This window comes from Pan paniscus, chromosome 19 (assembly GCF_029289425.2).
Source record: "Pan paniscus chromosome 19, NHGRI_mPanPan1-v2.0_pri, whole genome shotgun sequence".
NCBI classification, from domain to species: Eukaryota; Metazoa; Chordata; class Mammalia; order Primates; family Hominidae; genus Pan; species Pan paniscus.
In genome coordinates this window covers 74,747,780-74,772,522 of record NC_073268.2, presented here as the reverse complement: position 1 = coordinate 74,772,522, position 24,743 = coordinate 74,747,780, and the positions used below count along the sequence as shown (strand labels likewise).

The following is a 24,743-nucleotide window of genomic DNA, read 5'->3' as shown; positions in this document are numbered from 1 at the left end:
TCACCTGAAGTCAGGAGTTCAAGACGAGCCTGGCCAAAATGGTGAAACCCTGTCTCTACTAAAATACAAAAATTAGCTGGGCGTGGTGGCACGTGCCTGTAGTCCCAGCTACTTGGGAGGCTGAGGCAGGAGAATCACTTGAACCTGGGAGGCAGAGGTTGCAGTGAGCTGAGATAGCGCCACTGCACTCCAGCCTGGGTGACAGAGTGAGACTCTGTCTCAAAAGAAAAAAAAAAAAAGACTCAGCAAAGCCCATCCATCTGCTTGTCAGTGATGATGCATTTAATCCAAACTAAAAAAATTTATTTTTATTTTTATTTTTTATTTTTTTGAGACAGAGTCTTGCTCTGACACCCAGGCTGGAGTGCAGTGGCTCGATCTCGGTTTACTGCAACCTCTGCCTCCCGGGTCCAAGCGATTCTTCTGCCTCAGCCTCCCGAGTAGCTGGGACTACAGGTGCACACCACCACGCCCAACTAATTTTTGTATTTTTAGTAGAGACGGGGTTTCACCATATTGGCCAGGCTGGTCTCGATCGTTTGACCTTGTGATCCACCCACCTCGGCCTCCCGAAGTGCTGGGATTACAGGTGTGAGCCACCACGCCCAGCCGAAGCAAACTTTTTAACCTGAATATTGGTATCAGTACTTATGATCTATGTGTGGTATCCCTTGAGAACTTGTAAATTAGGGGGAAAGACTAGCCTCTGAGAAGTAAACTATGAAACACACCCTGTGTCCATTAGATGTATAAACAGTGTCACTTGAAAGAAATGGATGTACTTCCAAATCCACTGCTCTGATGTGGAGAAAGTAGTCACATATCTGAAGATGGAAGGAATCCTTCAAGAGAAAGACATACACACATACACACACACACACCGAGTAAAATCACATTAAGGGCTGCTTTTTTTTTTTTTGACAGAGTCTCACTCTGTTGCCCAGGCTGAAGTGCAGTGGCGGGATCTTGGCTCACTGCAACTTCTGCCTCCCGGGTTCAAGCAATTCTCCTGCCTCAGCCTCCCAAGTAACTGGGACTACAGGCGCGTGCCACCATGCCCGGCTAATTTTTTCTATTTTTAGTACAGACGGGGTTTCACCATGTTAGCCAGGATGGTCTGGATCTCCTGACCGTGATCCGCCCACCTCAGCCTCCTAAAGTGCTGGGATTACAGGCGTGAGCCAACGTGCAATGCTTTTTTTTTTTTTTTTTTTAAGATGGAGTCTTACTCTGTTGCCCAGGCTGGAGTGCAGTGGCGCGATCTCGGCTCACTGCAACCTCCACCTCCTGGGTTCAAGTGATTCTCCTGCCTCGGCCTCCCAGAGTAGCTGAGATTACATGTGCTCGCCACCACACCCAGCTAATTTTTGTATTTTTAGTAGAGATGGGATTTCACTGTGTTGGCCAGGCTGGTTTCAACCTCTGACCTCAGGTGATCCACCCACCTCAGCCTCCCAAAGTGCTAGGATTACAGGCGTGAGCCACCACGCCCGGCCAAGGGCTGCTTTTTTATGGTGTTTGCAGTCCCAGAGGCAAAACAACAATATACATGAGATGAATATTGGGCTCCCCTGCCAGCGGGGAGCCCATGTGTACATGTTGCTGACACTATTGTTTCCTATCTCTGTGGCGGTGATCTCCCTGGTAAATGGGTAAAGTGGCTTCTCACTTATGAATTGGCCTTCCAGGTAGTTTTTTTTGTTTTTTTGTTTTCTGTTTTTGTTGCTAGGCTGGAGTGCAGTGGCGCAATCTCAGCTCACTACAACCTCTGCCTCCCGGGTTCAAGCGATTCTCCTGCCTTAGCCTCCTGAGTGGCTGGGATTGCAGGTGTGCGCCACCACCTGGCTAATTTTTGTATTTTTAGTAGAGAGGGGATTTCACCATGTTGGCCAGGACGGTCTTGATCTCTTGACCTTGTGATCCACCTGCCTCGGCCTCCCAAAGTGCTGGGATTACAGGTGTAAGCCACCATGCCCGGCCCCTCTGGGTAGTTTTTCTACAGAGAGAAATTAATATATAAGGAAATGAATTGTTTCTAAAGTACAGTGGATTAGAAAAAAAATAAAGAAGTTAAGTGACTTGCCTAAGGTTACCCAGCTTCATCTGATTTCTTGTCCCCCCACTCCACTCTCTGGTTTCCTAATTTACTCCTTTGTATGACTTTTTCCTTACAGATGACATACCCTGGAATGGCTTAGATGGCTCAGTTGTTAAAAAAGCCGTAGTCTTGGGGAATTATTTAGAAGCTGATGTCAGGCTTCCGAAACCTTACTATGATATTGTTAAGTCAGGCATCCACGTCAAGCAGAAAGACCGAACTATGAACCTTCAAGATATCCGGTATATTCTGAAGAATGACTTAAAGGCAAGCCCTGAAGTTGTTGGGAGTTTATTTCTGCTTACCTAACTCAGGAGAATAGGGAGTTAGAGACAAGATGAAGCTAGAGACCAAGTTGTAAGAAATTTTGGAAATCCTCATTTTATTACACCATTTCTGTGTTCTTGAGAATAGCCTAACTGCTTAACTTGGTGAAAGCAGCATGGAATTGAGGAGGGGAGCTAGGGAGGTTCAACACATATGCATAGTAGGGGCACATTGTAGGCACTTAGTGGAGATTCAGTGAATGGTAGCTATTATTATTGCTTTTAAGGTATTGGCAATAACAATAAACTAGTTAATTAGGACTAAAGTCAGTCTACCCAACAGGAATAAGAGGGAGTTTATCAGATACTTAGATGGTTTCTAAAGCACCAGTGACATTCAGGATGACTGAGACTATGTCCTTGACAATATTTCCTGTGTTACAGGATTTTACTGGAGCCCAGAGAACTCAACCAACCGAGAGCCCCAGAGTGCAGAGATACAGACTCCATCCCGATGTCAATGTCTATCTAGGACTGACTTCAGAACACCCCAGAGAGACCCCTGACATGGAAATCATAGAGCTAAAGGAAATGGGTATGGCCTTAATTCCCAGGTTGTGTTAGTTTGACACAAATGTGTTCTGAGAGTCACATGAGCTGCAACTAATTGACTCCTCTAAACTGTAGATGTAACTTGTTTGTTTTGTGAGATAAAGTCTAGCTCTATTGCCCAGACTGGAGTACAGTGGCATGATCTCAGCTCACTGCAACCTCCACTTCCTGGGTTCAAGTGATTCTCATGCCTCAGCCTCCTGAGTAGCTGGGATTACAGGCATGTGCCACCATGCTGGGCTAATTTTTTTTTTTTTTTTTTTTTTTGAGACGGAATCTTGCTCTGTTGCCCAGGCTGGAGTGCAATGGTGGGGTCTCGGCTCATTGCAACCTCCGCCTCCTGGGTTCAAGCAATTCTCCTGCCTCAGCCTCCTGAGTAGCTGGGATGACAGGTGCACACCACCACGCCCGGCTAAATTTTGTATTTTTAGTAGAGACAGGGTTTCTCCATGTTGGCCAGGCTGGTCTCGAACTCCTGACCTCAGGTGATCTGCCTGCCTCGGCCTCCCAAAGTGCTAGGATTACAGATGTGAGCCACTGCGCCCGGCCTAATTTTTGTATTTTTAGTAGGGACGGGGTTTTGCCATATTGGCCAGGCTGGTCTTGAACTCCTGGCCTCAAGTGATCTGCTTGTCTTGGCCTCCCAAAGTGCTAGGATTACAAGCATGAGCCACTGTGCCTGGCCACTGTAGTTACAACTTATACTGGGAAAAGATGAATGCCTTAGGAAAAAAATCAAGATCCTTAAAATTATTAAGGTAAACTTTTGGGGCTCCATATATATACCTAGCGTGGATCTAGAACTAAGTCATAATAATTGAGTTTATTTCTAGCATGATTACTCTTAAGAATTTATCTAATTGTTTCACAAATAAAAACACTCATTATGGAGAATTTGGAATAGTTTAAAGAAGAAAATTACCATTTTTTTTTAAGAGACAGGATCTTACTCTGTTGCCCAGACTGGAGTATGAGGCACAATTACACCTTACTGCAGCCTCCAATTCCTGGGCTCAAGCCTCTCGAGTACACAGGACTACAGGTACATGCCACCATATCCTGCTAATTTTTTTTTAAGTTTTTTTTTTCTTTTTTTTTTTTTTTTTTTGTGAGACATGGTTTTACTCTGTTTCTGAGGCTGGAGTGCAGTGGTGCAATCATAGCTCACTGCAGCCTCAATCTCCCAGGCTCAAGTAATCCTCCTGCCTTGGCCTCCCAAGTAGCTGGGACTACAGGTGTGTACTACCACACCTAGCTAATTCTTTTAATTTTTTTTTGTTGTTGTTGAGATGGAGTCTCGCTCTGTTGCCAGGCTGGAGTGCAGTGGCGCGATCTCGGCTCATTGCAACCTCCGCCTCCCTGGTTTAAGCAATTCTCCTGCCTCAGCCTCCCAAGTAGCTGGGATTACAGGCACGCACAACCATGCCCAGCTAATTTTTTGTATTTTTAGTAGAGACGGGGTTTCACCATGTTGGCCAGGATGGTCTCGATTTCCTGACCTCATGATCCACCCACCTCGGCCTCCCAAAGTGCTGGGATTACAGGTGTGAGCCACTGCGCCCAGCCTTACTTTTTAAATTTTTAGTAGAGACAAGGTCTCACGATGTTGCCCAGGCTGGTCTTGAACTCCTGAACTCAAGCAATCCTCCCACCTGGTCCTCCCAAAGTGCTGGGATTGCAGGCATGAGCCACCACACCCGGCCTAAAAAAGTTTTTTTTTTTTAGAGATGAGGTCTCATTATGTTGCTCAGGTTGGTCTTGAACTCCTGGCCTCAAGCAGTCCTCCCACTTTAGCCTCCCAAAGCACTTGGATTACAGGTATAAGCCACTTTGCCCAACCAGTTTTACTACATTTTAGTACATTTGAAAACCTTAGAATTTAGAACTGGAAAGGACCTTGCAGTCATCAGGCTTAATGCCTTCATATTACAGATGAGAAAACTAAGGTTCAGAGAGGTTGTAACCTGCTCAGGATCACAGAGAACTTGTTATAGAACTGGAACCCAGGCCTTCCAATTCCAGCCAAACGACCATTCACTCTGACTCTCCTTCAGCAGTGCTGGAGGCCTCCAGAGTGGCCCTGTAACCTCATTACTTTGACAGCTTCGTCCCATTCTCTATAAGCTGTACACCTGTAAACCAGGGGTGGTGGGTGGTCAATCCTAGCATAATTTTTTTAGTTTTTTCATTACTCCCATAATGTAATGGCTCCTTGGGTGGTATCTAGGCTACTTTTTTTTTTTTTTTTTTGAGACAGTTTCACTCTTTTTGCCCAGACTGGAGTGCAATGGCGCAATCTCGGTTTACTGCAACCTCTGTCTCCCATGTTCAAGCGATTCTCCTGCCTCAGCCTCCCAAGTAGCTGAGACTACAGGCATGCACCACCATGCCTGGCTAATTTTTTGTATTTAGTAGAGATGGGGTTTCACCATGTTGGTCAGGCCATGGTGGTCACCATGTTGGTCACCATGTTGGTTCGAGACTACTCGAATTCCTGACCTCAAGTGATCCACCCGCCCTGGCCTCCCAAAGTGTTGGGATTACAGGCGTGAACCACCACGCCCGGCCCTAGGCTACTTTTATCAGATGCTCACCAAGAGCATAACTTTAACTGAGAAATAGTCAAACTCTTTTGTGTGAAAAGAAGGCTATGAATGTGGTCCTTAAGATTCAGGGGAGCTGGGCACGGTGGCTCACACCTGTAATCCCAGCACTTTGGGAGAGTGAGACGGGAGGATCACTTAAAGCCAGGAGTTTGAGAGCAACCTGGGCAACATAGCAAGACCCCATCTCTATAAAACAAAACAAAACAAGATTCAGGGGCCTATAATTTGCATGTCCTGACAGTTATGCATGTTTGGACACACAATAAAGCTTAGAATATTTCCTCCATGGCTAGACCCCTGCCCTGACAACAATTTCTGCCTCATTCCATGTCAAAATAGGAGCTTTCCCCTAGGGGACACATACTCCCTCACCCTTTGTGAGTATATCCAGTAGTCTTCCACAACTGGGAAGGGGGTGGGAAAATAAAAAACTTTTTTTTTTTTTTTTTGACAGTCTTTGCCTCTTGAACAAGCCAAGGCTGCTTAGCTGCCAAATATGTTCATTTTAATGAGTTGCATTTTGCTGTTTTTTTCAATAGGCAGTCAACCTCATTCACCAAGGGTTCACTCTTTATTCACTGAGGGGACACTAGATCCTCAGGCCCCAGATCCATGTCTGATGGCCAGGGAGACTGCGAATCAAGATGCTCCTTGCCCTGCTCCATTTATGGCAGAAGAGGCCAGCAGCCCCAGCACAGGTCAGCCAAGCCTCTGCAGTTTCGAAATCAACGAGATCTACTCAGGCTGCTTGATTTTGGAAGATGACATAGAAGAGCCTCCAGGAGCTGCTTCATCTTTGGAGGCAGACGGACCTAACCAGGTAGATGAACTGAAATCCATGGAAGAAGAGCTGGATAAGATGGAGAGAGAGGCGTGTTGTTTTGGCAGTGAGGATGAGAGCTCTTCAAAAGCTGAGACAGAGTACTCTTTTGATGACTGGGACTGGCAAAACGGTTCACTCAGTTCACTCAGCCTTCCTGAGTCAACCAGAGAAGCCAAGAGCAATTTGAACAACATGTCCACGACTGAGGAGTATCTCATCAGTAAGTGTGTGCTGGATCTAAAGATTATGCAGACAATAATGCACGAGAATGATGATAGGCTGAGGAATATCGAGCAGATATTAGATGAAGTTGAGATGAAACAGAAGGAACAGGAAGAGCGCATGTCTTTATGGGCCACTTCAAGAGAGTTTATAAATGCCTACAAGTTACCTCTGGCCGTGGGCCCTCCATCTTTAAACTATATTCCTCCTGTCCTACAGCTTTCAGGGGGTCAGCAGCAAGACACCAGTGGCAACTACCCAACCCTACCAAGATTTCCAAGAATGGTAAGAGACTTTCAAGGGGGACATTTTGGCAAAAGATCCAGGAAAAGAAATGGTTGTGGCTGGAAACCTTTCACCCAAGTCTCCAAAGTAAACACTGGGGATCAGTCAGAGATGAGCCATCAGGTAACCTAAGTGGGAGGAAGGGGCATCCTAAGCAGGACCCCAGGGCAGGGTTTGACGTTGCCCCTAACCTATGTGGAGGGACTGACATATATATGCAACTGACTCATAGCAAGGTGCTCTTAGCTTTGGGAAATCAGTCCTCCATGGTGGAATTCCAACGTAGATACTCTCTGTCTCCCAGTTCAGACCCAACACACAGCCCATGTCCTTCTCTGTAAATTCGTATGTATCAAATTGAACCATATTAAATTGCTGTTTTATTAGTTAAAATGGTCAAGTATTGACAATTTTGCATGGCTCAACTTATTGAATAAAGTATCTTGGATAGGTATTAATCTCCATTCTAAGCTGCTATTCATTCATTCACTCATTCAACAAACAGCTATAGAGCCAGAGGCTATCTAGACTCTGGGTTTTTTCTTTTTTTTTTTTTTGAGACAGAGTTTCGCTCTTGTTGCCCAGGCTGGAGTGCAATGGCGCGATCTTGGCTCACCACAACCTCCACCTGTGGGGTTCAAGTGATTCTCCTGCCTCAGCCTCCCTAGCAGGTGGGATTACAGTCATGCACCACCATGCCTGGCTAATTTTGTATTTTTAATAGAGATGGGGTTTCTTCATGTTGGTCACCGCTGGTCTCGAACTCCTGACCTCAGGTGATCTGCCCACCTCGGCCTCCCAGAGTGTTGGGATTACAGGCATGAGCCACCTTGCCTGGCCTAGACTCTGGGTTCTGATGATGAATAAGTCACAAACTCTGCCCATAAGTAGCTCAGATAACAGCTGGGGACTGAGGGACCTGGTGGATCAAAGAAAACCCCTCAGAGGAGGTGAGCAGACACCATGGGAGCTGGCTAGGAGGTATAGCTTGCAGAGAGGCTCCTCCGTGAGTTTCCTTAAGGACAGGGCCGACATCTGACTCCTCCTGTGTCCCAGCACCTAGCATGGTGACCAGTACATAGAAGGAACTCAATAAATGGTCAGTGAAGGAATGAGAGGATGAATGAATTAATGAATTTGAACAAGTTCACACTCAGAGAGCTGGCTGCCTCTTGAATTTTAGAATTTTAGAGTTGGAAGATCCCTTAGACATGGATTAGCCCTGTCAATTTACGGAGTGTGAAGCTCAAGCCCAGTGATATAAACTTCCTGAGGCCCAGTGATGTCAAGATGCGGGTGGGGTGGGAGAGGTCTGCCTCACTGGAAGGCGGATGTTATTACTGATATTATTTAGAATAGGTGGCCCATGGTGATAAAAAGCAGGCCAACTTTTACTGGGTTTTGTTACTGTTTTAAAATTCTCCGCTTAACAGTTATCCTCTTTTTTGTTTTTTATTTTATTTTATTTATTTTGAGATAGGGTCTCACTCTGTTGCCCAGGCCGGAGTACAGTGGCACGATCTCTGCTCACTGCAAACTCTGCCTCCCAGGTTCAAGCGATTCTCCTGCCTCAGCTTCCCGAGTAGCTGGGACTACAGTCACGTGCCACCATGCCTGGCTAATTTTTTGTATTTTTAGTTTCACCATGTTGGCCCAGCTGGTCTTGAACTCCTGACCATAGGTGATCCACCTGCCTCAGCCTCCCAAAGTGCTAGGACTACAGGCGTGAGCCACCGTGCCTGGCCATATCACCCTTTTATTGCCTATACAGGGAAGATAGCTCTCCCTGCCACCCCTCAACTTGTTGTGCTACAACCAAGGGCCAAGTTGGTTAGGGGCAGTCTCCTGACTCCTGGTCTGTTGTTCTTTCATTGTACAATACTGAATCTTAGTGAGGCTTCAGTCCTCACTTAGAACATTTGGAAAAGCATTGGCATTTATTTTTGCTGGAGTGAAGTGGCACTGTCATGGCTCACTGCAGCCTCAATCTTCTGGACTCAAGCGATCCTCCCGCCTCAGACCCCTGAGTAGGTGGGACTACAGGCTGTACCAGCACACCTGGCTAATTTTGTGAATTGTAGAGATGGGGTCTCAGCACGCCCGGCTGGTATTTATTTCTTTATCTTTTTTTTTTTCCATAGAGATGGGGTTTCACTATGTTGCCCAGGCTGCTCTCAAACTCTTGAGCTCAAGCAATCCACCCGCCTTGGCCTCCCAAAGTGTGGGATTACAGGCAAGAGCCACCATGCCCAGCTGTCATTTGTTTTTATATAAAGAGAAGACAAAGCCAGGTGCAGTGGTTTATACCTGTAATTCCAGCACTTTGGGAGGCCAAGGCAGGTTAATCGCTTGAGCCCAGGAGTTCGAGACCAGCCTGGGCAACATAACGAAACCCTGTTTCTACAAAAGATATCAAAATTAGCTGGGCATGGTGGCATGTGTCTGTAGTCCCAGCTACTTGGGAGGCTGAAGTGGGAGGATCACCTGAGCTCAGGAAGTTGAGATTACAGTGAGCTGAAATCATGTGACAGCACTCTAGCACAGGCAACAGAGTGAGACCCTGTCTCAAAAACAAACAAAAAAGGCACAAAGAATTTACTTATATCCTAATATTTCTGTTTCCATAGAAAATTAGAGTTTGCTAGAAAACTGTTAGAAATCACTTTTTAAAAAAAATTTTTAAAGACAGAATCTTGCTCTGTCACCCAGGGTGGAGTGCAGTGGCACCATCTCAGCTCACTGCAACCTCCGCCTCCCGGGTTCAAGCGATTCTTCTGCCTCAGCCTCCCGAGTAGCTGGGACTACAGGTGCGCACCACCATGCCCGGCTAAATTTTGTATTTTTAGTAGAGAGGGGGTTTTACCATATTGGCCAGGCTGGTCTCAAACTCCTGACCTTGTGATCCGCCCACCTTGGCCTCCCAAAGTGTTGGGATTACAGGTGTGAGCCACTGCGCCCGGCCTGAAATAACTTTTATATATTATATTTTGTTATCTATTGCTGCGTAGCAACAACAACAAAGCCCAAAACCTAATGGCTTAAAATAACAATAGTTTATTATTTCTCACAATTCTGTGGGTCAGGAATTTGACAGGTTCACCTGAGTGGATCTTCTGTTCCACATGGCCATTGGCTAGCATCACTCACTTGTTTGCAGTCACCTGGAGGTTGGACTGGGCAAGAAGGTCCAAGAAGCCTCTACTTACATGTCTGGTACCTTGAGCTCCTCCAGGTGGCCTCTCTTTGCACTTGACTTGTCATTCAATAAATAGTCTCACCCAAGCTTCTCTACAGCATAGCAGCTGACTTTGCAAGTGAAAGCTGAAACTACCAGACCTCTTAAAAGTTAGTCCTGGCCGGGCGCGGTGGCTCACGCCTGTAATCCCAGCTCTTTGGGAGGCCGAGGCGGGCGGATCACGAGGTCAGGAGATCGAGACCATCCTGGCTAACACAGTGAAACCCCGTCTCTACTAAAAAAAATACAAAAAATTAGCCGGGCGTGGTAGCGGGCGCCTGTAGTCCCAGCTACTCGGGAGGCTGAGGCAGGAGAATGGCGTGAACCCGGGAGGCGGAGCTTGCAGTGAGCCGAGATCGCGCCACTGCACTCCAGCCTGGGCGACAGAGCGAGACTCCGTCTCAAAAAAAAAAAAAAAAAAAAAAAAAAAAAGTTAGTCCTGACCCTAGGATTGTATCACTTTCACTGCTTTGTGTTGATCGAAGAAATTCATGAGGCCAGCCCAGATTCACTGGGTGAGGAAATAGACTCTAGCTCCTTATAGGAGGCGTGGCAGGGTGGACAGGAGGGAATTGATGGCGGCCACTGCTGGAAACCATCTACTAGTACATAGGATATAAAACAATGATACCATATTTATTTTTTCCTTAAAAACGTCACCCTCTTTTTCTAGCATCAGGGAAAAAGCCATCTCCATCTAAATGCATTTTTCAGACAATTGAAGTTTATTTAATTTCTTAGTTCTTAAAATTTTAATTATATTGAATGAAAACGTTACAAACTTCATGATATTCTAAATATCTATTTTGATTATATTCTAAACATATTCTAACCTTTTCTTGGTGACAGTGGTATTTTTCTGAACACCTGTTATGGTGAAGCATCATGATATAGGGCTGTCTTAAGCTTCTGCTAAGGAGTATTTGCCCATACAAAGGCCTCTGGATCTTATACTTCAGGGAGCATGTAGTAATTTTTTGTGCCTCCTTCTCACTTTTACACATCTTGCTCCCATCTCAAACTCCATATTTGTTGCCTTAATTTGCTGTAGGCTAGGAAATATAATTAACTAAGTTTGTTAAAATTATGTTAAAATTGGGATAAGTAGAGCTAATAGTCTCTTGAATAAAGAGCATAGACTTTCATTTGTTTTACTTTTGCTGTTTCCTAAGTATTGTAACCTTTATTGTATTCTGTTTTATTTTCATAGCATCCCCAGTGGTAGGTATTATCATTCTTATTTTATGGATAAGTACAAGGTCTTATTTTATGGATAAATACAAGATTCTCTTAGTGTCAGGGTGCGGTGTCTCACACCTGTAATCCCTGTACTTTGGGAGGTCAAGGAGGGTGGATCATTTGAGGTCAGGGGTTCGTGACCAGCCTGGCCAACATGGTGAAACCATGTCTCTACTAGAAATATAAAAAATTAGCTGAGTGGTAGTGGCGCGCACCTGTAATCCCAGCTACTCAGGAGGCTGAGTCACGAGAATCTCTTGAGCCTGGGAAGCAGAGGTTGCAGTGAGCCGAGACCAGGCTACTGCACTCCAGTCTGGGCAACAGAGTGAGGCCCTGTCTCAAAAAAAAAAAAAAGAAAAAGATTATCTTATGTTAGTCTGAATAACACTTAGACTAGAACCCAAGGGCCTTTACTCCTGCCACAAAGATCTGCTGTCTTCATATTCATATAGGAGGAGGAAAATGCTCAGGAAAGTGGATTTTTTTTTTATTTCTATCTTGTCTGCTTATTCTCCACTTGTATCCTGTCTGGGCTAGGTTCCTGGAGACCAACATTTCTGGGTAAAGACCTCCAGATAAGCTGGGCACAGTGGCTCACGCCTGTAATCCCAGCATTTTGGGAGGCCGAGGTGGGTGGATCACAAAGTCAAGATATCGAGACCATCCTGGCCAACATGGTGAAACCCTGTCTCTACTAACAATACAAAAATTAGCTGGGTGTGGTGGTGTGCGCCTGTAGTCCCAGCTACTCAGGAGGCTGAGGCAGGAGAATCTCTTGAACCTGAGAGGCGGAGGTTGCAGTGAGCCAGGATCTTGCCACTGCACTCCAGCCTGGTGACAGAGCCAGACTCCGTCTCAAAATAAAAACAAAACAAAAAAAGACCTCCAGATAGGAGATGGGTTAGCAGATAGGAAACATGCAAAGGAAAATCCTGGTAGGTCTGGTTATTTCTATACATTTAACAAGAATGGCTTTGAAAATAGTGTGACAGTGAAGAGAATGGGAATTCTCTCATCAAAGCCCTGAAACAAGTTTATTGCTTTTTAAGCTGCCGACTCTTTGTGACCCTGGAAAACAGAACACAGATGAACAATTTCAGTGCACTCAAGGAGCCAAGGACAGTTTGGAAACAAGCAGGATCCAAAATACCAGTAGGTGGGTCAACATTTTGTTGTTCTTAATGTCACTATGCCTTTAGACTTCTGTGTGTCTCTGAGGCCACTCAGTGATCTTCTTATGTCTAGTGACAAAAGGACTGTGAGTGATGAAGAAGAGTAATGCAGATTGGCAGGTTCTCTCACTGAGTGAGTAGGAAGAGCAGTGTCATGGGAACTTGAGGAGACATCAGAGCCCAAGTGGCTGGCAGGTTAATCAGACAGAACTCATCAGTTGTTAGAAGCAAAGCATCTTGCCTTTCCACAACTGCCCAGATAGTTTTTCTTATAAAAACAAACACCAGGTATTCCATTTACCAGTGCTCCAGAAACTAAACTAATTGGAAACCAGGGTTGTTTAAAGTAAGTGTCACTGACTCCGGAGAGAGAGTTGAACAACGTCACTATGACCCTGGGGTGTGTGATTTCCAGCCAGACGAATGAAATGAATTGACTTTAGCATAAATTACTGGAAGAAGAGTGTGTGTATGTTTGTATATATATTCATACACATATATGTATATATAATATATTCATACACATATGTGTATATATAATATGTTCATACACATATATGTATATATAATATATTCATATACATATATGTATATATAATATATTCATACACATATATGTATATATAATATATTCATACATATATGTATATGTATTCATGCACACATAGGTATATATGTATTCATGCATATATATGCATATACACATATATTCGTGCATGTGTATACATACATACATATATTCATACATACACACACACATGCTGAGTTTTAAAGAACTTAAGTAAAACAGGCCGAGTGTGGTGGCTCACACCTGTAATCCCAGCACTTTGGGAGGCCGATGTGGGCAGATCACTTGAGGTCAGGAGTTCGAGAGCAGCCTGGCCAACATGGTGAAACCCCGTCCCTACTAAAAATACATAAATTAGCCGGGCGTGGTGGCGGGCACTTGTAATCCCAGCTACTCGGGAGGTGGAAGCTCAATAATAGCTTGAACAGCTGGGTGCGGTGGCTCACACCTGTAATCCCAGCGCTTTGGGAGGCCAAGGCAGGCAGATCACGAGGTCAGGAGATCGAGACCATCCTGGCTAACATCGTGACACCCCGTCTCTACTAAAAATACAAAAAATTAGCCGGGCGTGGTGGTGGGCGCCTATAGTCCCAGCTACTCGGGAGGCTGAGGCAGGAAAATGGCGTGAACCCAGGAAGCAGATCTTGCAGTGAGAGGAGATCGCGCCACTGCACTCCAGCCTGGGCGACAGAGCAAGACTCCGTCTCAAAAAAAAAAAAAGAATCACTTGAATCCAGGAGGCAGAAGTTGCAGTGAGCTGAGATGGCACCACTGCACTCCAGCCTTGGCAACAGAGTGAGATTCTGACTAAAAAAAAAAAAACTAAATAAATAAAGAACGAACTTAAGTAAAACAAATTTATTTGGTGTGTGGGAATTTTTTTTTAATTTTTAAAAAATTTATTAAAATTTTTTTTGGTTTAAATTTAGTTAGGTATTATAAGTAAGGGAATTACTAAAAGGGCAATAATTTTTTTTTCTTTCTTTTTTTTTTTGAGACGGAGTTTCACTCTTGTTGCCCAGGCTAGATAGAGTGCAGTGGCGTGATCTCGACTCACTGCAACCTCCGCCTCCCGGGTTCAAGCGATCCTCCTGTCTCAGCCTCCTGAGTAGCTGGGATTACAGGTGCCCACCACCATGCCCAGCTAATTTTTTGTATTTTTAGTAGAGATGGGGTTTCACCATGTTGGCCAGGCTGGTCTTGAACTCCTGACCTCAGGTGATCCACCCACCTCAGCCTCCCAAAGTACTGGGATTATAGGTGTAAGTCACCACGCCCAGCCAATATATGTTTTTCATGACAGACTAGTATATCAGTTTTAGTTTTGTTTTTTTTTTTTTCCTATGGATAAATGGTAGCACTAATCCACAACTTTGAAGTCAGTTCTCCTGGAAAAAAAAAACTTTTTATTCCTCCCCCTAGTGGTGATTGAGACTAATGACGAGTTTGCTGTTTGTTTCGTATTGGCAAATATGTACGTAAGGGAGAATGAAGGAAAATGTCCAGACATTTTATTTATTTATTTTTTATATTTTTGAAATGGAGTTTCGCCCTTGTTCCCCAGGCTGGAGTGCAATGGCGCGATATTGGCTCACTGCAACCTCCACCTCCCAGGTTCAAGCGATTCTCCTGCCTCATCCTCCCAAGTAGCTGGGATTACAGACATGCACCACCAGGCCTGGTTAATTTTGTATTTTTTAGTAGAGACGGAGTTTCTCCATGTTGGTCAGGCTGGTCTCAAACTCCTGACCTCAGGTGATCCACCCACCTTGGCCTCCCAAAGTTGGGATTACAGGCGTGAGCCACCACGCCCAGCCAGACATTTTAGATCAGTGGATTTTATTCCTATGAAGGGAATAATGAAAAACTACCTAGCTGGCATCAGAGTGTTTGGCACTCACACCACTGATAGAAGCAAATGGGATGACATAGCCATTAGATGACAAAGAAAAACCCATAGTTGTTATGGCCTCCCCTGCTCGGCACCCTCTTCCCTCAGAAGTACAAAGAACAGACCAAAAAAAAGTTTGACATTTTTCCACCTGTTCCTCTAGTCTTTTTGTGTGCTTAAAAAAAAAAAAGTGACAATTATGATATGTGTAAGCAATTTTATATCCTGATTTTTCACTTTACATTAGAATGTAAACATTACTCTATGTTATTAAAAAAAAAAAACCCTGTAAACTTATTTTGAAATTGTTGGGCTGGGCAAGGTGGCTCCCACCTGTAATCCCAGCACTTTCGGAAGCCAAGACAGGCAGATCACTTGAGCCCAGGAATTGGAGACTACCCTGGGAAACATGGCAAAACACCATCTCTACAAAAAATTAGCCAGGCATGGTGGTGTGCGGCTGTAGACCCACACCCTCTCCTACTTGGGAGGCTGAGGTGGGAGGATCACCTGATCCTGGGGAGGTCAAGGCTGCAGTGCCATGATTATGCCACTGCATTCCAGTTTGGGCGACAGAATAAGACCCTGTCTCAAACAACAACAACAACAACAAAAATAGTTGGATTTCACCTATTGTTGAATTTTAGGTTGCTTCATTCTTTATTCTGTTATGAATAGGGACACAGTTACTTGTAAATAATGCTTTGTTTTTGCATTTTGGATTATTTCCTCAGGATAGATTCTCAGAAGCAGAATTACTTGGTCAAAGGGTTTGAAGATTTTAAGGATTCTTTTCCCCTCCTTTTTAAGACAGGGTCTCGCTCTGTCGCCCAGGCTTCCTTGCAGTGGCGCAATCTCAGTTCATGGTTTTTTTTGTTTTTTTTTTTTTGACACAGAGTCTTGCTATGTCACCAGGCTGGAGTGCAGTGGCGCAAACTCGGCTCACTGCAACCTCCGCCTCCTGGGTTCAAGCGATTCTCCTGTCTCAGCCTCCTGAGTAGCTGGGATTACAGGCGTGCACCACCACGCCCGGCTAATTTTTGTATTTTTAGTAGAGACAAGATTTCACCATGTTGTCCAGGATGGTCTCCATCTCTTGACTTCGTGATCTGCCCGCCATGGCCTCCCAAAGTGCTGGGATTACAGGCGTGAGCCACCACGCCTGGCCAATCTCAGTTCACTTTATGGGGCCAATGTGTGAGGGTCGCTTGAAGTCTGGGAGTTTGAGACCACCCTGGGCAACAAACATTGTGTGACTTCATCCCTACCAAAAATACAAAAACTAGCTGGCTGTGGTGGCAGGTGCCTGTGGTCCCAGCTACTTGGGAGGCTGAGGTGGGAGGATTGCTGGAGCCTGGGAAGTTGAGCCTGCAGTAATCTGTGATTGTGCCACTGTACTCCAGCCTAGTGACAGAGTCAGACCCTATCTCCAAAAAAATTTTATTTTTTTAAAAAGGAAGCTGATCAGATCTACCCTCTCTGATTCAGCAGTCTCTCTGCTTTCTGGTCCAGCTGGAGAGTAGGGCATTCTAGATAACAGGGAATTAATATCTGTGCCACAGAGCACACACTTTTTTTTTTTTTTTTTTTTTTTGAGACGGAGTCTCGCACTGTTGCCCAAGCTGGAGCGCGGTGGATCTTGGCTCACTGCAACCTCTGCCTCCCGGGTTCAAGAGATTCTCCTGCCTCAGCCTCCCAAGTAGCTGGGATTACAGGCGCCCGCCACCATGCCCAGCTAATTTTTTGTATTTTTAGGAGAGACGGGGTTTCACCATGTTGGCCAGGCTGGTCTTGAACTCCTGACCTCGTGATTCACCTGCCCCAGTCTCCCAAAGTGCTGGGATTACAGGCGTGAACCACTGCACCCAGCCTACACTTTTTTTTCTTTGGAAATAGAGTCTCGCTCTGTCACCCAGGCTGGAGTGCAGTGGTGTGATCTCAGCTCACTGCAACCTCCGCCTCCCGGGTTCAAGCAATTCTCATGCCTCAGCCACCTGAGTAGTTGGTATTACAGGCATGCACCACCATGCCCAGCTAATTTTTTGTTTTTTTAGTATAGAGTTTTCACCATGTTGGCCAGGCTCACCTCAACTCCTGGCCTCCGCCTGCCCTGGCCTCCCAAAGTGCTGGGATTACAGGCGTGAGCTACCGTGCCCAGCCAGTTCATGCGTTTTTGAAAAGTTAATTGAATAGATGATAAAATGTACATGTTCATGAGATATTTATAAACTTTATTTGTTTATTTTTTTTCTGGAGACAGAGTTTCACTATGTTGTACAAGCTGGCCTTGACCTCCTGAGCTCAAGTAATCCTCCTGCCTTAGCCTCCCAAGTAGCTGAGACTACAGACCTGAGCCACCATCCTGGCTAGTTATGGGATATTTAGAGGGAAAAAAGACGCCCTTATGTTGCAAATGAGGAAGACTTGGCCTAGAGAGATTGATGTTTGCCAAAGTCAGATAGTAACCTAGTGATAGGTCAGGGTCTAGAATTCAGTGGGACTAGATTGAAGGTCTCTGAATGTTCTTCAGAATCTCTGATGCCTTAAGACTGTTTTTACAAATGTTAGGCCGGGCATGGTGGCTCACACCTGTAATCCTAGCACTTTGGGAGGCCCAGGTGGGTGGATCACTCGAGATAAGGAGTTCAAGACCAGCCTGGGCAACATAATTTTCTACTAAAAATACAAAAACTAGCCGGGCATGGTGGCGTGCATGTGTAATCTCAGCTACTTGGGAAGCTGAGGCATGAGAATTGCTTGAACCCAGGAGGCGGAGGTTGCAGTGAGCTGAGGTCGTACCACTGCACTCCTGGGTGACAGACTGAGACTCTGTCTCAACAACTACAAATGTTATTGTGCTGTCACTGATATGAAGGTGGGCCTGTTACCAGAGAATTCTGATGGACGAGCAGGAGCAGAACCCTCACCTGAACCATCACCTGTGATTTGTGGCATTTGCAGGGGAGGCTCTGCAACAGCCCAGGGATTGTGTCTTGTGAAACTGCGCTTCAACTGCGGGTTTCTTCTACCTCTGAAAATCTCCCAAGAGCAATTTTATAATCATGAAATCTAAACTTAGAAACTAAAAATACTCTTAGAGATCTTATAGCTCAGTCCTTTCATTTCTTAGCCAGGGAAGACCTAGAGAGTCCACTGCCCAAGCCAAAGCCACACAGTTTAATAGTGCACTCTTCACTCTGTCAAGCCACCGGCAGGGACCTTCTGCATCACCCAGCTGTCACTGGGACTCTACCAGGTAAGGATCCTTGTGGGCTGGAAACTGGTGGTGGAGCGGGGGTGGGGGGGGGGGGGGGGGGGTGGGTTCTGGCACCCTCTGCTGGTGCAAAGGGGTCAGTGCAACTCTAGGAATGGCTTAGGGAGTAGGGAACAGGTCCTCTGGATGGGCTGGTGGGCTTTTGGTTCTGTCAAGAACTTGAGCAAACTGATGTGTTTGTGTCCACCCCGCTCCCCCTACCTCCAAAAAACCCGTGCAATTCAGGATGAGTGTGGAACCTGTTTCTTCTGAAATCTATAATGCAGAGTCCAGAAATAAAGATGATGGAAAGGTACACTTAAAATGGAAAAGTGAGTATAAAGTCATGGGTTTTATTAGACAAAATGAAATTTAAAGTATATTTCTAATGTGGTTGATATTTCTAAGTACACAACCTGTGTTGCACATTTAGAACCATAGCAATGTCCTTCTGAATTTTTTTCTTTTATTATATTTCATTTTAAAAGCAGGGCCCTTCTGACTACAGACTTCAGAAGGGAAATGCTTTTTTTTTTAATTTCTAGACTTTATAGGAAATATTTCTAATATATAAATGTATATTGTATAAGAAATGTAACAAAACAGTGCACAATACAATAAGTCCTCACCTTATTCTGTTAATAGGAAATGACAATGACTTTAAGCAAACTACGACTTTAAGCAAAACGATGTATAACAAAACCAATTTTACCATGGGCTAATTGATGTAAGCAAGAGTTAAGTTCCTATAGCATATTTCTGGTCACAAATACATCACCATACTTCTAAATAAAGACCAAGACACTTCTAATATTAAACATTGAAATAAATGTGAGCTATGTACACATTTAAGAGAGATTAATAAAAACAAGTAAGATAAGTAATTACCTGTTTATTCTAGTTCAGGGTCACAGGTGGCTGGAACCTATCCTGGCAACTCAGAGTACAAGGAGGGAACCAGCCCTAGACAGACACCATTCCATTGCAGAGTGTACTCACACACTCCCACTCACACAGACTGGGGCAACTTCAACATACTAGTTCACCTAACGTGCACATATTTAGGATGTGGGAGGAAACCGGACTACCTGGAAAAAACCCATGCAGATATGGGGAGAATATGCAAGTGCCACACAGACAGTGGCCCCAGCTGGGAATTGATTGGTTTTTTTTTTCTCATCAGAGTTACAATGAAACAATGTTGAATAAAATGACATTATTTGAGGAACTGCTACATAGATATTTACTATATAACATTATAAAAGTGGAGAGTATGCAGTGTCACTCTCATATCCTGTGGGCATTATTCTTTGTATCAGTTTTCTCTTACAGACTTAAAGGATATAATGTCTATTTTTAATACTAGTCGTAAGTGACATTAGCAGAAGTGTTCGACAACATTTGAAATGAAAACATGCATATATGTATGCACTCCAAAAATATGAGCTCAGTGTAGTCTGGAAAGACTAGACAAACTCAAATAGAATACTTTCTATTATTACACACTAAGAACTATAGATGTCATTTTTCCTGTTAAAACTTCACAGGAAGAGGGTCTATCTGTAAGTTGTTTGCTGCCTTTCACCCTGGAAGTCAGCAACAAGGGCTGTTGTTTGGGATAACTGACTGAAATTCCCTTCTCTCTCTCTGTCATCAATTCTCCCCTGACCTCCCATTCAAGCCAAACAGGGCAAGCTAAGGATGATGCAACTGTAAAAAGGCAATTGTTACACTATGAGTTATGATAGTATTATGTATTTCTTTTAGATGAAAGCCTGTGTTTCCAATGTTTACAGTGATGTTTTAAATGCTGCTTTCTCTTGTGCACAGTGGAGGTGAAAGAAATGGCAAAGAAAGCAGCTACTGGACAGCTCACAGTACCTCCTTGGCATCCTCAGAGTAGTCTGACTTTAGAGAGCGAGGCTGAAAATGAGCCCGACGCCCTGCTGCAGCCCCCCATTAGGAGCCCAGAAAACACAGATTGGCAGCGAGTTATTGAGTATCATAGGGAAAATGATGAGCCCAGAGGAAATGGCAAGTTTGACAAGACGGGCAACAATGACTGTGACAGTGACCAGCATGGCAGACAGCCCAGGCCTGGAAGCTTCACCAGTAAGTTCACTTGCGGGAATCAGGATAGGTGAACTCAATCAAGTATCAGTCGGGCGAGGTGGCTCAGCCTGTAATTCCAGCACTTTGGGAGGTGAGGTGAGCGGATCACCTGAGCCCAGGAATTTGGGACCAGCCTGGTCAACATGATGAAACCTGGTCTCTACAAAAAAAAAAAAAAAAAAAAAAAAAAACATTAGCTGGGCGTGGTGGCACACGCCTGTAGTTCCAGGTACCCAGGAGGCTGAGGTGGGAGGATCACTTGGACCTGAGAGGTGGAGGTTGCAGTGAGCTGTGATCATGAAACTGCACTCCAGCTTGGGTGACAGTGAGACCCTGTCTCAAAATAAAAATAAAAGTAAAAAAAAGTTATCAGCTCTCAAAAAAGTAAACTTTCCAGCATATTTTTTTTGGTTTGGTCCTCTCTCCTTTCCTACTTTTCTGGAAACCTTGAATTCCAGGGGAAGACAGTATAGCCCTATATCTCATTGCATCTCCCACAGGCAAACAGATCCAGACACTGATCAGTTTTTATATTACTGAAACAGGTCCCTTTGTCCAAAGGAAGTAAAATAATCAAATACTGACCCTGGTTTTGGCGAGGAATCGATCCTTCTTTACCTGGGGATAGAGGTAGGCCATCACTGCCTACTGCCCATGTCTCTGCATTGTATTCTAAGCTGAAAATAAATTCTCCCAGAATTTATTTAGAGTGTATTCTAAGCTGGCATTAAATTTTTCCAGAGAGTCTATGCTGGAGGAACCTAGAGACACATGACATTTATTGTCATCGGTTTATAGATTTACAGGTTAAAAAAAATGAAGGCCGTATATTTTCAGTTGATAATTTGCTTATAATCAGGGCATGGATATTGTTTCACAGTTGTTTATAAGTTAAAGAAAGATACATCTAAACTTGTCATTTGTCTTAGGCAGAAAATCTATTGGCTTGGGTATTATTTGTATTTAGAATCTGTTTCTTGTCAAGCATCACTCTCGAATGGGTGGGCAGATGATTCAGGGCTGCATTTTGGGGTCAGGCTAAACTAACAGTCTCTACTCTCTGGACTGAACCTAACGTATGGGACATGGCCACTCTTGGCAGAATATGTATACATCTCTTCTTTCATGCCACCTTTATCCTCTTCCATGTTGTCTGAATATCACTGAATGACTTTGGCCCTGACTGTGTTACAATCATTAGGTATCAGGCACCCATCTCCCAGACAAAAGGAGCAACCAGAGCATAGTGAAGCCTTTCAAGCAAGTTCTGACACATTGGTGGCTGTAGAGAAATCTTACAGTGTAAGTAATACTGCCTGGAAAGCCAAGTTGAACCCAAGGATCTAATAAGATAGAACTGAGTTATTGTTATGTGTTATGACACCAAAATAATAGCTATAGTAGTTCTTTTTGGCTGGAGCATGTGCCTTCATGTCACTGACATGAATAAAATAATCTTTCCTCCTGTCTGATACTTTTTAAAAAGTCAGTTCAACTCAATGAATTGTGTATCCTGGAGATTGGGAGAGTACAGAAAAGTGTCAGATTCAGCTTTGGCACATGAGTTTCTGGCATAGTTGGGTAAACAAAACTAGGGCAAAGCTCCTTCCCCAGCAGGTGACTGAGGTCAGTTAGGAGTAGGAAAAGCAAGGGCAGGGTTGCTATGAGAGTATCTTCACCTGGAATATCCTCTAAGGTCCAAACTCAGCACCCAGCTCAGTGGAAGTGATGTGTTTGTGCCTGACAACTGCACCTCAGCAGGATCTATATGCATTTCCACTGCAGTTACAGCCTTGCTTCAGGGCTTTAACACACTCTAGGCCATAGCGCAGCCAGACTAAGAAACCAAAATTTTTTTATTGTCATTGACATGGGATTGCAATCATTTAAAGAATATAGACAGCAATTGGAATGATACAATATATGAATACAATAGTGATAAAATGTAAGGTCTTTTGACCTATTGTATTTAATCATGGCATACGAACCATTCATAAGATCAACTTATTCTTTCTCTGACTTGAGGGCTGGAAGAACAGTCATATTAACCATACTAGCTGAGCTGGAGAAGCAGGCCTAGGCAGGAAAGTGGGGAATGTCTGCCGGAGGCCAGGACTCAAATTCAGTTTGATGAGAGGTAAAGAGGAGCAGCTGTTAAGTGCACAGGAAGGGAAGTGTGTGGCAAAAAGCAATGTCCGAGGAAATTAGTCACAAAATCTCTGCCAAGAGACCACTGAAGGTTGGGTGTAGTGGCTCACACCCATAATTCCAGTACATTGGGAGGCTGAAGCTGGAGGATCGCTTAAAGCCAGGAGTTCAAGACCAGGCTGGGCACCATAGTATGACCCTGCCTACAAAAAAATGTAAAAATCAGCTGAGTGCAGTGGCTCACTCCTGTAATCCCAGCCCTTTGGGAGGCCAAGGTGGGCAGATTGCTTGAGTCCAGGAGTTTGAGACCAGCCTTGGCAACATGGCAAGACCCCATCTCTACAAAAGATACAAAAGTTAGCTGGATATGGTGCATGCCTGTAGTCCCAGCTACTTGGGAGGCTGAAGTGGGAGGATCACCTGAGTCTGGGGAGGTTGAGGCTGCAGTGAGCCATGATCAGGCCACTGCACTCCAGCCTGGGGGACAGAGTGAGACCCTGTCTAAAAAAAAATAAATAAAAATTAGCCAGGCATGATAGTGTGCACCTGTAGTCTCAGCTACTCGGGAGGCTGAGGCAGGAGGATCGCTTGAGCCCAGCAGTTCAAGGCTGCAGTGAGCTGTCATTGCGCCACCGTACTCTAGCCTGGGTGGACTGAATGAGACCCTGTCTCAAAAAAAAAAAAAAAAAAAAAGACTGAAGTGAGCCATTTGTTTGGCCACATGGTAATCAGGTCCTGAATATTGTGAAATAAGCAGGAAAAAAGGGGTGGAGCAGAGATGCTAAAGAAATAAATTTGCAGGCCGGTCGCGGTGGCTCACACCTATAATCCCAGCACTTTGGGAGGCCGAGGTGGGAGGATCACTTGAGATCAGGAGTTTGAGACCAGCCATGCCAACATGGTGAAACCCCATCTCTACTAAAAATACAAAAAGTAGACAGGTGTGGTGGCACACACCTGTGATCCCAGCTACTTGGGAAGCTGAGGCAGGAGAATCACTGGGACCCCAGAGGCAGAGGCTGCAGTGAGCCGAGATCATGCCACTGCACTCCAGCCTGGGTGACAGAGGAAGACTCTGTCTCAAAAAAAAAAAAAAAAAGAAATTTGCAGACCGGGCATGGTGGCTCATGTCTGTAATCCCAGCACTTTGGGAGGCAGAGGCAGGCAGATCACGAAGTCAGGAGTTCAAGACCAGTTTGGCCAACATAGTGAAACCCCTCTCTACTAAAAATACAAAAATTAGCTGGGCATGGTGGCACATGCCTATAGTCCCAGCTACTCAGGAGGCTGAGGCAGGAGAATCACTTGAACCTGGGAGGTGGAGGTTGCAGTGAGCCAAGATCGCACCTCTGCACTCCAGTCTGAGTGACAGAGAGAGACTCTGTCTCAGAAAAATAAATAAGTAAATATAAATTTGCTGCATTTTACTATTTTATTTTTATTACTGAGACTACATTGCTGTTTTTAAAATGCTTCTTCATTTGCCTTTAACCTGTAATACTCAAGGGACTCACAGGTTCTGAGTAGCCGCAGCCTCCTCATCTGTAAGATGATGCCAACACATGGGCTATGTCTCTGCCTGTGAGGGATTAGTGTGTTTAAATTCAGTCCTCAACTTGAGTTGACTAGGGCCTTTCTCCTTATTTAGAATATTAGAATAGGACGGTCACCTCATCTCCACCCATTCTGCAGATGATGATGCTGAGGCTCAGGATTAGCATTCCTTCATGCTATTCCAGGCAGTTAACAGCTGCTTTTCCCCACCAGGAAGGGAAGGCAGAGGCACATGCACAAAGAGGTAGGGAGAGTCAGCTCAGTGTCACACTGACTGCTGGGTAGTGTTAGATAACCCCGTTGTTAACACTGCATCCAACTATAAAGGGATTTCGTTACAATGAACAGCAACTTAAAAGTGATTTCCTACATTATTAATAGCATCAGTCCATGCAATCAACTTGTTCACCAGAGTCTTCTGAGGATATAACAGATGAATTTTTAACTCCAGACGATGAATATTTTTACTCCTCGACTGCTCAAGAAAACTTAGCTCTAGAGGTAAAAAACGCAGTTCAGGGTAAAGTACCTTTTCACCTTTCTCCATTGCCTTATTTCTTTTATTGAGAAAAATAGCTTACATATCAAAGTATGTAATGTCTACCAGGGTTTTTTATACCTTTTTTGGTGTCAGGAGTGTGATATGAACCCATGCATTC

General features: G+C 44.6%; 1 protein-coding gene across 2 annotated transcripts in view; it reads left to right on the top strand.

The window, feature by feature from the left end:
- The window catches only part of TEX14 (testis expressed 14, intercellular bridge forming factor), a 141,637-nt gene that overhangs the window by 92,129 nt on the left and 24,765 nt on the right, over window positions 1-24,743 (top strand). The window contains exons 12-20 of one of the 2 annotated variants that reach the window (XM_034942579.3): window positions 2,175-2,365; window positions 2,809-2,959; window positions 6,122-6,912; window positions 12,436-12,542; window positions 18,148-18,273; window positions 18,517-18,602; window positions 20,101-20,382; window positions 21,584-21,684; window positions 24,466-24,585. In XM_034942579.3, coding sequence (XP_034798470.2) covers window positions 2,175-2,365; window positions 2,809-2,959; window positions 6,122-6,912; window positions 12,436-12,542; window positions 18,148-18,273; window positions 18,517-18,602; window positions 20,101-20,382; window positions 21,584-21,684; window positions 24,466-24,585 — 1,955 coding nt within the window. The remainder of the gene's footprint in view (window positions 1-2,174; window positions 2,366-2,808; window positions 2,960-6,121; window positions 6,913-12,435; window positions 12,543-18,147; window positions 18,274-18,516; window positions 18,603-20,100; window positions 20,383-21,583; window positions 21,685-24,465; window positions 24,586-24,743) is intronic. The other variant, XM_003817371.5, reaches the window with a different exon arrangement.